This window comes from Stegostoma tigrinum, chromosome 45, assembly GCF_030684315.1.
Source record: "Stegostoma tigrinum isolate sSteTig4 chromosome 45, sSteTig4.hap1, whole genome shotgun sequence".
In the NCBI taxonomy this organism is placed as follows: domain Eukaryota; kingdom Metazoa; phylum Chordata; class Chondrichthyes; order Orectolobiformes; family Stegostomatidae; genus Stegostoma; species Stegostoma tigrinum.
In genome coordinates, this window is record NC_081398.1 from 13391076 (window position 1) to 13403771 (window position 12696).

At 42.8% G+C, this 12696-nt stretch overlaps 1 protein-coding gene across 4 annotated transcripts in view; it reads right to left on the reverse strand.

The window, feature by feature from the left end:
• LOC125448720 (misshapen-like kinase 1) overlaps positions 1-12696 on the reverse strand; it is a 256094-nt gene that overhangs the window by 69239 nt on the left and 174159 nt on the right. For all 4 annotated transcript variants that reach the window (XM_048524198.2, XM_048524197.2, XM_048524196.2 and 1 more), the window contains exon 12: positions 9045-9255. In XM_048524198.2, the coding sequence (XP_048380155.1) occupies positions 9045-9255 (211 nt within the window). The remainder of the gene's footprint in view (positions 1-9044; positions 9256-12696) is intronic.

Sequence of the window (12696 nt, forward strand, 5' to 3'; positions counted from 1 at the left end):
AACCTGGTGTTGTATGAATTCTGACCATATCAGTGAAAGATAAGCTTAGCCTTTTTTATAGAAGGCTGTTATCCTCCAAGATCTTTCAACAGTTGTCAGATTTCGTCTCCTGTAAATGTAGTCCATTTGCATTTGCTTCTACACACAGATGGAATGAACATGCATTTATCTCGCGACTTGAGTGAACTTAGGATGCATTTTGTAGCTATATTAGAAACGCAACAACATCTCAAAGAAATTGGCCAGGTTTCTGAGGGGCAGCAATCACAGTCAGATTGCCACCTTGTTCCTGCCACCCAAGGAGAGCGTAAGAAATAGGATAAAACAACCAAAGAAAACTTGTGTCAGGTGCCAGAAGCTCAATCGAAGGAAAGATTGTACAGAGGGGAAATTCAAAAGGAGATTAGAGAATTGAAGGTTATCAGGGGTAGGTGGGAATGCAGAATTCAAACATAAAAAGAGATCATCTCATAATCTTACTGAATAGTGAATCTTTGTTCCTACTCCTTACATTTGCACTTTCAAAAGCAAAGGGAGGACATGGAACAAAACAGCTATCCAAACTGAGGAAAACACAACAGTGTTAACAAATAAATGCTCTATAAATAGAAACCAAAAAGGTACTTTGTATGTGTGGGCAGTACAACTTGCATTGAACAGTTTGTATTTGCTTTCACAAAAGGGAGAGACTCTGCAGTCAAGGATTTTGGAGGACAGGGTAGACATGAAGTTTTTGACGCTCTAAGTGTATCAAGTGAGGACTAACCTTCAATCTCAACTAATCTTAGCCTGGAGCATCCTGCTTTAGGGCTTCGGATTGATTTTATTGTCACGTGTACCGAAATACAGTGAAAAGCTTAGTTTACGAATGGTACAGGCAGATCACAGCAAGCACACACAGATCAAAAAGACTTAAGAGGCATACAGGTTACATTATTTGAGGCTAGAGTCCATTCAACAATCTGATAATGTCCGGAAAGAAACTGTTCCTGAACTTGCTTGTGCGCGTATTCAGTCTTCTCTATCTTCTGCCTGACGGATGTAGTTATAGGTCATTACCAGGGTGCAATGGGTCTTTGATGATGTTGGCCGTCTTCCACAGCAGCGAGGCCTGTAAATGGAGTCCATGGATGGAAGGTTGGCTTCCGTGTTGGCCTGGGCTACGTACACCACCTTCTGCAGTTTCTTACGGTCCTGGGCACAGCAGTTGCTATACCAGGCCATTGTGCACCCGGACAGTATGTTTTCAATGCTGCATCTGAAGTAGTTGGTGAGGGACCTTATGGACATGCCAAATTTCCTGAACCGCCAGAGGAAGAAGAGGTGTTATAGTGCCTTCTTGACTGTGACATCTACATGGGAAATCCAGGACAAGTCATCGGTTATCGTCACTTTGGGGAACACGACGCTCTTTACCCTCTCTCCCTCAGTAATCCCTCCATCACTCCCTGGGGCTGAATCTTCCAATTTTTTGAAAATTCACTTATGGGAGGAGAGTATCACTGGCTGGGCCAGCATTTACTGCCCATCCCTAACTGACCATAGGGCAGTTAAGAGTCTTCCACATTGCTGTTGGTCTGGAGTCACATAGAACATAGAACCGTATAGCACAGAAATAGGCCCTTCGGCCACCAAGTGCCTAATATGACCTCAAATGAAACTAATCCCTATGTCTGCCATCGGCCCGTATCCCTCCGCCTGCCACTGGCCCTTATCCCTCCATTCCTTGCATATTCATGTGCTGATCTAAAAGATCCTTAAAGCCCCTATTCTATCTGCATCCACCCACCATCCTGACAGCACGTTCCCAACTCCGACCTTTTCCTGTGTACAAAAAACTTGTCCCTCACGTCTCCTTTGAAATTTCCCCCTCTAACTTTAAACGCATGCCCCCCAGGATTAGACATTTCAACTCCTGGTAAAAAGATTCTGACCATCAACCCTTTCCATGCATCTCATAAGTTTATAAACTTCTATCAAGTCTCCCTCAGCCTGTGCCACTCAAGAGAAAACAACCCAAAACTTTCCTAGCCTCTCCTTACAGCTCATACCCTCCAATCCAGGCAGCATCCTGGTAACTTTCTTCTGCACCCTCTCCAAATTGTCCACATTTTTCCCGTAATGTGGTGACTAGAATTAAATGCAATAGTCTAAACGTGGCCGAATCAAAGTCTTATAAAGCTGCAACATGACATCCTGACTGCTGTATTCAACTCTCCTACCAATAAAGTCAAGCATGCCATAGCCTTCATTACCACCTTATCTACTTGCATAACCACTTTTGGAGAACTATGGACTTGAACCCCAAGATCCTTCTATACATTAATGCTGTTCAAAGTCCGGCCATTAAATGTATATTTCCTTAGCATTGGACCTCCCAAAATGCAGTACCTCACACTGATCTGGATTCAACTCCATCTGCCATTTCTCTGCCCATATCTGCAACTGATCTATATCCTGCTGTATCCTTTGACAATCTTCTACACTATCCACAACCTCACCAACCCTTGCATCATCTGCAAACTTACTAACACATCCAACTACATTTTTATTCAAATCATTTATATAAATCACAAACAGCAGGGGTCCCAGAACAGATCCCTGCGGAACACCACCAGTCATGGACTTCCTGAAACTCACCCTTCCACACTACTCTGGCTTCCATGGGTAAGCTAATTCTGAATCCATGCAGCCAAGTCACTGTCGATCTCTTGCATCTTAATCTTCTGACAAGCCTACTCTGAGGGACGTTGTCAGAAGCCTTACTAAAATCCACGTAAACAACACCCAATGCTCTACCCACATCAATCACCTTTGGGACCTCCTTGAAAAATTCAGATAAATAAGTAAGATGTCACCTGCCCTGCACAAAGCCAAGCCGACTGTCAACAATTAGGTCATGTTTTTCCAAATGTGTGTAACTTCTATCCCTAAGAATTTTCTCAAATAGCTCCCCAACCACCAAATTGAGACGTACTGGACTGTGGTTTCCTGGATTATCCCGATTTCCCTTTCAAACAGAGAAACAACAGTAGCTACTCACTAGTCTTCCAAGACATCTCCAGTGTCTGGCAAGGACACAAAGGTCTTGGTCAAGGCCCCAGCAATCTCCCTTCTTGCCTCCCTCAACAACCTTCAGGCCCTGGCCACATATCCACCTTAATGCTCTTCAAGAGATCCAACACCACTTGTTTCCTGATCAGAAAATGCCCTAGCATATTTGTTTGCTCCACACAAATCTCACTATCCTCCATATGCTTTTCCTGGGTGAGTATCAATGCAAAGGACTCATTTAGGATCTCACCCACATTCTCTGCCTCCAAGCACAATTTCCCTCTTTTACCCTTGAGCGGTCCTACCTTCTCTCCAGTTATCCTCTTGCTTTTAATGTATTAATAGAATAACTTGTGATTCTATTTATCTACTTGCCAAGGTTATTTCATGGCCCCTTCTTGCTGTGCTCATTCCCTGCGTGTGTACTTTCCTGCTTCAATTATATTCCTTATGATCTGTGATCTATTTCATTATATTCTGGTGATGTCCAATTTTAGTTTTCTAAATCTTATGTATGCTTCTTTTTTCCTTTTGACTAAATTCACAATCTCCCTTGTTATCCAACAGTCCCTTACCTTGCCAGCTTTGTCCTTTCTCCTTACTGAAACATGCTGGTCTTGAATTGTCCTCAGCTGGTCTTTAAACGATTGCCACATTTCAAATGTGGACTTGCCTGAAAGCAGCTCCTCCCAATTAACACTCCCAAGCTCCTGCCTAATACTAGCATAATTTGCCATGTAAGCCAGGCAAGGTAAAGATAACAGACTTCATTCCCTAAAAGGACATCGGTGAACCAGATGGGTTTTACCTAACAACTGACAGTGGTTTCATGGCCATTTAGACGCTTAGTTCCAGATGGGCATCTGCCATGGCAGGATTTGAACCCAGGTCCCCACATCATGAGCTAAATTTCTGGATAGTGATTATACAACTGGACAATCACCTTCCCCTTTAAGTGTCAATTTTGTTGAGTTTCATTGAAGGTTTCTCTCTGAAAGGTCTAAGGAGCTTTTTCACACAATCACCCCCAATCCACCTTAGCGTGGCTCAAAATCTCTTAAAATCAGGACAAAATACACCTCTTAAAGCCATACTATGGTCACACATTAATAAAATGTTGCCTTTGAAGGTTAGTCCTTCTTACCACGCCCCGTGTAGCACTCCTTTCATCAGAAGGTAGCTGGATTTCACCAACTCATCACACTTAAAGAACTCATCACCAGAATATCATGAAATAGATCATAGATCATAGAATCCCTACAGTGTGGAAACAGGCCAGTCGGACCAACAAGTCCACACTGACTCTTGGAGCATCCCACCCAGACCCATTCCCCTATAACCCATCTAATCTAGGCATCCCTATAGGCAATTTAGCACAGCCGATTCACCTATCCTGCACATCTTTGCACTGTCGGAGGAAACTGGAGAACCCAGAGGCCACCCATGCAGACACGGGGGTGGGGCAAATGTGCAAACTGGACACAGACAGTCACCTGAGGGTGGAATCGAACCCAAGGCCCCTGGCGCTGTGAGGCAGCAGTGCTAACCACTGAGCCATCGTGCCTGAGAAAAGAGGAAAGATCTGCATCCCTGTTGTCTGTCTCTTCTTTGTGCATCTAGACAAGAACCATTAGTCCAAAGCTGCCCTGCACAGTTCATGATATTTGCCCCAAGGGAAAACTTGTGCCCCACTTTGCAGACAAGATCCTGGGGTTCGTGGTGGGACAGGATGGTGTATCCTTCTCCGCAGGACCAGCAGAGGGCTCCATGCCATTATAACCTGCCAGTCTGGTCTGAGGTTGCTGCCAGGTTAGTGTGGTCTCAGCTGTCTGGAGGAATGCCCAGTGGTGAACAAAGGTCAAAGATCTTCTCCTCTTAGCCAGGGTAAATGCCACCATCTTCTCTTTACTTCATAAAAACTTATTCTAGCAATGCACCGGCACACAACCTCTCCCCATCACTACAACTCATGCGCTACCATCTCACTTTTACCTGAAACATCTTGCCACATACTCATTGTCACCTACTCCGAATCCCTCTTCTTAAACTTATGTGGCCACTATGTTGATTGCTCACACGCCTTCTACCCCCCACAACAGTACCATAAATGACAGCTGCACCACCTACTTTCATCCCAAACAAAGTCTCCCTTTCACTCATTCCAGGAGAAAATACTCCAGAACAGGGCAAAGAGAAACATGATAGGTAATGAACTAGATAGGGTAAACACAGTCAGGATGTTTGCAAGGGCAGGGATCCAGAACGAGTGGTTATAGTCTAAGGATACAGAGTAAACCCATTTCAGGTTAAGATGAGGAGAAATTTCTTCACTCAGAGTCATGAGCCTGTGGATTTTGCTATTACAGAAAGTAGCCAAGACCAAAACGTTGTATGACTCCAAGGAAGGGTTGGATATAGCACGTGGGGCGAAAGGAACAAAATACAGGGAAAAGCAAGAACAGGTTATTACAGTTGGATGATCATAATGAACAGTGGAGCAGACTCAAAAAGGGCCCAGTGATGCATTCCTACTTTTGTATATTACTGTGCGCTTTCACGTATTTCACAACGTTAGAAGTGCTTTATGAAGACATGATGTCCAATTAATTCAGAAGGGCCAAATGGCCTTTTTGTACAAAATTTATTCTCTCATGGCGTGCAGGCAAGAGCAACATTTGATTTCCATACCTAATTGCCCTTGAACTGAATGGCTTCAGGACCAAGGGGCAGTTAACAGCCAACTACATTTCGGTAGGTCTGGAGTCACGAGTAATCCATACTGGGCATGGTGTTTCCTAAAGGACATTTATGAACCAGACGGGATTTTTCCTGACAGTTTCATAATCATGTTGCCTGACCTGAGTTTTTCCAGCAATTCCTGATTTGGTTTTTGATTTCCAGCATCCGCAGTTTCTCTATGGTCACTGTTCTGAGACTAACCTTTAAAGGCAGCCTTTTATTAATGTGTGACAGAGGTATTACTTTAAGAGGTGTATTTTGTCCTGATTTTAAGAGATTTTGAGCTATAGGTACAGAGCTGTCTCCTTGAAGCTAATAAAGTAACCAAAGCTTAAGGGGCCTTGGGTTGTTTTTTAAAGTTTGAATAATACAAGCAGCATGAAAGGGTGGAAGTTCTCTCTCTCCCTCTCCCTCTCTTCCACACCCCTTCGCTGCCACACGCCCCCCCCACCCCCCAACAAGAACGGATTCCCTAAACACTTGGGTTCTCTTTCAGCTGCCAGAATCGCATATGAGACTATTTGTATTACTGACTTTGCCAAGAGTGTGTTTATGAGATGTTGCTATATTGGATCAATTGCTGTTTAGTAGTTTAATGATCTATTATCCTGCTAAGTTTTACAACAGAGTTAAAGTTAAACCAATTCTTCTTTCTTTTGTTCATATTTTAATTGTCGACTAAGAGTAAAAGTACCCTTTGCTTTAGAGCCAAGTAGTGTAACCCATCGAATTACATCTGGAGCACAGCACCTTAAGTTGCCCTTAAATAAGAAAAAGTTAGGGTCTAGGCTATCTTCTCTGTAGGGGGTTGAAGGGGATTTGTTCTGGTCCATAACAAATAGAATTTAAATTCCACCAGCTATCCTGGAACAGGATTTCAGTTCCTACCAATGTATAACCCTAGGCCTCTGAAATACTAGTCCAGTAATATAACGTTACCTAACCCTCTTGCTCGCCATTCGTGATCTTGCAGAAACCACTTGCATTGTTTAGCAGGCATGGTTCTGAACACTACTTTCATTAAGGCAGGCTTATAAATTCTGACTCTGTATCGTCCGAGTAGGAAGTAGGGCAGTACAGCTGTGCAATGAAAAATTCAGCAGCAGGGGATGTTTACATGCATTTGCAACCTATCCTCCACGTGCAACCTGTCCTCCACTCAGATGCACAGACTCACACAGAGTAAATGCACACACAGCATAGAGAGAGGGGAACTAATCGAAACTCAGCAGCAACATTTCTCCAGTAAAAACCTAAAGAACTGTGGATGCTGTAAATCAGGAACAAAATCAAAGTTGCTGGAAAAGCTCAGCAGGTCTGGCAGCATCTGTGAAGAAAACATCAGAGTTAATGTTTCGGGTCCAGTGACCGTTCCCAGAAGTTCTGAGGAAGTGTCACCAGGCCCGAAACATTAATTCTGATTTTCTTTCATCACAGATGCTGCCAGACCTCTGAGCTTTTCCAGCAACTTTGATTTTGTTCAACATTTCTCCAACATCTACAGTCATGCAGTTGAGACATCAAAATTAAATCCCATATAAAAAAGGCAATTGGCAGTAAAAAAAGGTTTTACTTTTAGCACCCACTCAGACAGGTCCACTCTTTTAAAAAACCTAGCAAAGCATTGTGTCAGTTATACGAGACATTTGATGAAATATGACTGAATGATAACTTGACAAAGACAGACTCAGATTGGAAGTCTCAAAAGAAAGCCAGTGCGCCCAGTCATAATCAACAAGACATACAGCAGAGCTCTGCTTACACAGGGTTTATGAATTATAAAAGATGCTAGATTAGTTTTTCATAAAATCATTAAGGGAAAACAGATTCACATCTTGATTTTGAGCACCCAGGATCTGAAGTGTGAGCAAAGGTCCTCCAGGTTCCACTAGCCCAAATTTCCAAATGGTGTAAATCTACACACAGTGATGTCTACAGAATCTCAATGACTCCAGGTATGTAAACTTTAAAAATATAGAAGATAACAAGTATAGAAAAGTAAACAAAAGGGTTCATGAAACGCTGGCCTCTTCCTCTCCACCCACCGCGCTCCCCCCCCACCCCCGACCCCCTGCCGAGGATTACAATAGAGAGGGGGAAATTCATGCTTCAGATGAATAAAATCCTAGTTACGCCACACCTGGAGTGCCATACGCAGTTTTGGAAGGATACAGCAGCATTGGAGGGAGCGCAGTGTTGATTTATGAAGCGATGAAAGAACTTCAACAGCTAGGTGCCTAGGTGACAGAATTGTACTCCTTGGAAATGAGATGGTTAAGGATTCCTTGATCAATGTTTTCAAGGAATTAACAAACAAAGAAACAATCAAATAGAGTCTGAGAAACTGTGCACACTGACTGGGGAATCTAGCAATAAGTACAATCTAAATTAGTGCCATATCTTTCTGGAGTAAAAGTATAAAACACACCTGCACACAGAAGTCAGAAGCTTGAGAAATGCTCCCACCCACAAACAGCCATTACTGCTAGTTCATTATTGTTAACTTGTGAATTTTAAATTTGAAGTTGATAGATCTGCCATAGCAAACATGTTATCGGATATGGGACGAAGACCTGTACGTTGAGTCAAAGATCAAATCAAAATCTCACTTAACAGGTTCAAGGGATACTGCTTGACATCAACGCATGAAACTGGAGCAGGCATAGATCATTCAGCTCGTTGGGCAGCCTTCTCCACCAATCAAAAGATCATTGCTTATGATGCAACAGTGTTCAATGAACTGGAATATTTTACTAAATTAAAGGCTATACTAAAATTCAAGCAGCTGTTTTTTCAAGTCGTCACCTCAGAACACACTTACTGTATCGTCTCCATCTTTTCTCAGATCATTCTGGTCATCAAGTGGGGCCATCAATTCATAGCAGAGTCCCTGCAATGGGCTGAGAGCATCTCAGACCCCAGTAACCAGTGATACCCTCAAACAGAAAAATATGCGTAAAGTGAACTGCACACTAAATGAACCCAAGTCTCTGTGCGAAATAAATGAAGGATGGACAAGAAAGCTAAAGTCATATGCAAACATAAATGAGGGGACATCATGGGAATCGCAATAGAAAATACATCGAAGCGAATCAGTATTTAACACTGCTGAGGAACAAAACATACCCAATCATAAAGAGCACTCACATAAAAAAAGCCACAACATCTGGGTACTACAGAATGTACATCAAATACCATTTAAAAATCACCACCTGTGTTCACCAAGGTGTGCTGAAACTGAAGAACTTTACCTCCTCCAGCCGACGACGCTGCTCCTTCTGCTCCTCTAGGCGTTTCTGCCGCTCAGAGATAAGCTGCCGTTTGTGCTCCTCTAGGTCCCTCCGAGGCAGCACGATCTGCTGCTGCTGCCGCCTGACAGCTTCTGAACGCTCCTTGTTCTCCTGCTGCAGCCGCAGGAAGTCTCGCCTCAGCGTGGACTCACCCGGCAAGTTCACAATGGAGCTGTCACGGAAGCAAGTCCATACAGAATGAGGAGAAGCACACAGCACAGGTAGCTCCCATTTGGCCTGTCACAACTATATCTGCTCTTTGGAAGAGCTCTCCAATAAGGAACCACACCCCAAACCCACCACCACACCAACACCAACCCAACTTTATTGTTATTGCCCTGACATTTCTCTTTTAAGCAATCATCCAGCTCTCCTCTGATTAAGTGAGAAACTAGCGGAAGAATAACCTGACAAAACCTCATGAACTGCTTCAGTAGTACAAGAGATAGCTGCATTGAGACTGGATGCGGTAATTTCTCCAAATCCCCTAGATTCTGGAACAGTCCCAGCTGACTGCAAGATACAAATGTATAAATGAATGTCACTCAGCATCTTGAGCTTGCTCTGCCATTAAGATCACAGTTGTAACCACAAAACCATACTCTTGCCAAACTTTGAACCGCTTCCTTATAAAGGACCGTTCCACCTCTGTCTTAAGAATATTCAAAGGAGGCGCTTTTACCATCTTTTCATTCAGGAAGAGTTTCGAAGGCTGACGACTCAGAGGAAAAATAAACACCTGATCTCACTGAAATGGCAGCCCCTTATTTTTAAACAGCGTCCCATAGTTCTAGATTATCCCACAAGTGGAGACAACCCTTCCACATCCACCCAGTCAGGACCCTTCATGATCTTACAAGGTTCAAACATGACACCTCTTTTACTCTTCTAAAAATAACTGGGTACTAGCCCAGCCTGTCCAATCCTTCCATAGAAGGCAGCCCACCCATTCCAGTTAGTTGTTTAAGCAAATGTTCTATGAATTTCCTTAATGCACTTACACACTTCTTTAAATAAAGTGACCAATTATATGAACAGCACTACAATATTTTGCAGTGCCCTGTTCAACTTACGCACAACCTCCACGTTTCTGTATTCATTTCAAAGTTCTATTAGCTTTCCCAATTGCTTGCTCTAGCTGCATACTAACAATTTGGAATTGATGCATTAGGACACTGAGCACCTCCGCGTCTGATAGTGCTGCAATCTCTCTACGCTTAGGCAACTTTTTTTTCATTCTTCATGCCAAAATGGACACATTTCGCACATTACGTTCTATTTGCAACAGCTCTGCCCACTCATTGAACCTATCAATATCGTGTTGTTGCCTTGTTCTGTCCTCTTCACAGCTTACTTTCCTACCTTGTGTTGTCAAAAGTTACCAAATGTAACACTGTAATTCAGGGTTTAAAAAAGGGGGAAGAGAGAGAACTGAACACTACAGGCCAATTGGCGTAACTAATAGTTATTGGGAAAGTAGTGGAATTGATTTTGAACGTTTGACAGTGCACTTAGAAAAGCATATTAATATTAAAACATCTGCTTTTCCCAAGGAGGTCGATTCTACTCAGGATGTGGCGACAGAGAAAATGGTATGACAATAAGGGTTCGGAAGTGATAAGGAGAAAATTCTGGATGATGGCATCTGAAGTTGACGAGGGACTGGGACTGAATGAATTACATTCAAAGATATTTAAGAAACAAAGTAGAAATTTCAGGGGAAATTGGTCATAAACTTTCAGTCCTCCCTCGACTCAGGGTAAGCATTAGAGGACTGGAGACTTAGTAACATTCTATTGTTGTTCAATAACGGTAGCAAATATAGACTCAGTCAGTTTAACTTCAGCGGTGGAGAAGGTTCGAGAAACAATTAATTATTCAGGTTAGAATTAGTAGTCACATGGAAAAAGTTGGCTTGATCAGTAAGAGTCAGCATAGTTTTTTTTAAAAACAGAACTCACTTTTGACTAACTTGCTCGAGTTTTTTGAAGTAATAACAGTAACAAGAAAATGTCAATGAGGGTAAATGCTGCTGATGCAGTTTCAAAAGGCCTTTGATACAGTGTTAGTCTACAGACCTGAGAGAAAAGTTCAGCTCATGAAATAAAAGGGACACTGGTTATAAGATTAGATTTTTCAGGCTGTAGGATGGTTTGGTATAGCGGTCCTCAAGGGTCAGTAGAGTGCCTAGCTTTTCCAGTATTCTAATGGCCTGAAGGGACTTTTCTATGCTCTATGATTCTACGATTAATGATCTAGATCTCAGTGCACAGCTTGCAGATGATAGAAAACGTGGAAGCATATCAGTCAGTGTTAAACCGAGGATCTGTTTCTGTGCCACGTGACTGTGACAGTTTAGAACTCAAAAAGACAGAAAATTTGGTAGGGTCAGTAGACAAGTAGCAGATGAAACACCATGCAGGCAAATGACAAGGATGAAGAATTTCTGTCAGAAGAACATGGACAAAATGTAAACTAGGGACAAAATACTTAAAAGCATGCAGGAGTAGATGGAAATGAGTGCACATGTTGGTACAGGCTGCAGCAACTGCTCACCAACACTTCTCAAAGGCAATTAGAGTTGGCCTAGCCGGTGGCATCCATATTCATGAACAAACCCAAAACAATTCCTTCCAGGAAGGCAGAAAGTTGATGTACAGATACAGCAAATGATTAGAAAGGCTAATGGTGTATTAGGAATCAGGGTACAGGAATGAAGAATTCTTGCTACAATCACTCAGACCTTGATGAGACAATACTATGTGCAGTTTTGGTCTCCAGAGTTAAGGAAAGATACATGTGCATTGAAGGTGGAACAAGGATGGTTCATTACATCGGCCCCTGGGATGAAGAGGTTTTCCTACACTGAGATACATAGATAAGCTGCAGAGCTGGGTTGAGAGGTGGCAAGTGGAGTTTAATGTGGACAAGTGTGAGGTGATGCACTTCGGTAGGAGTAACTGGAATGCAAAGTACTGGGCTAATGGTAAGATTCTTGGTAATGTAGATGAGCAGAGAGATCTCGGTGTCCATGTACACAGATCCTTGAAAGTTGCCACCCAGGTTAACAGGGCTGTTAAGAAGGCATACAGTGTTTTAGCTTTTATTAATAAAGGGATCGAGTTCCGGAACCAAGAGGTTATGCTGCAGCTGTATAAAACTCTGGTGCGGCCGCACTTGGAGTATTGCGTACAGTTCTGGTCACCACATTATAAGAAGGATGTGGAAGCTTTGGAAAGGGTGCAGAGGAGATTTACGAGGATGTTGCCTGGTATGGAGGGAAGGTCTTACGAGGAAAGACTGAGGGACTTGAGGCTGTTTTCGTTAGAGAGAAGAAGGTTGAGAGGTGACTTAATTGAGACATAAGGTAATCAGAGGGTTAGATAGGGTGAATAGGGAGAGCCTTTTTCCTAGGATGGTGACAGCAAGCACGAGGGGGCATAGCTTTAAGTTGAGGAGTGAAAGATATAAGACAAATGTCAGAGGTAGTTTCTTTACTCAGAGAGTAGTAAGGGTATGGAACGCTTTGCCTGCAATGGTAGTAGATTCGCCAACTTTAAGTACATTTAAGTCGCCATTGGACAAGCATATGGACGTACATGGAATAGTGTAG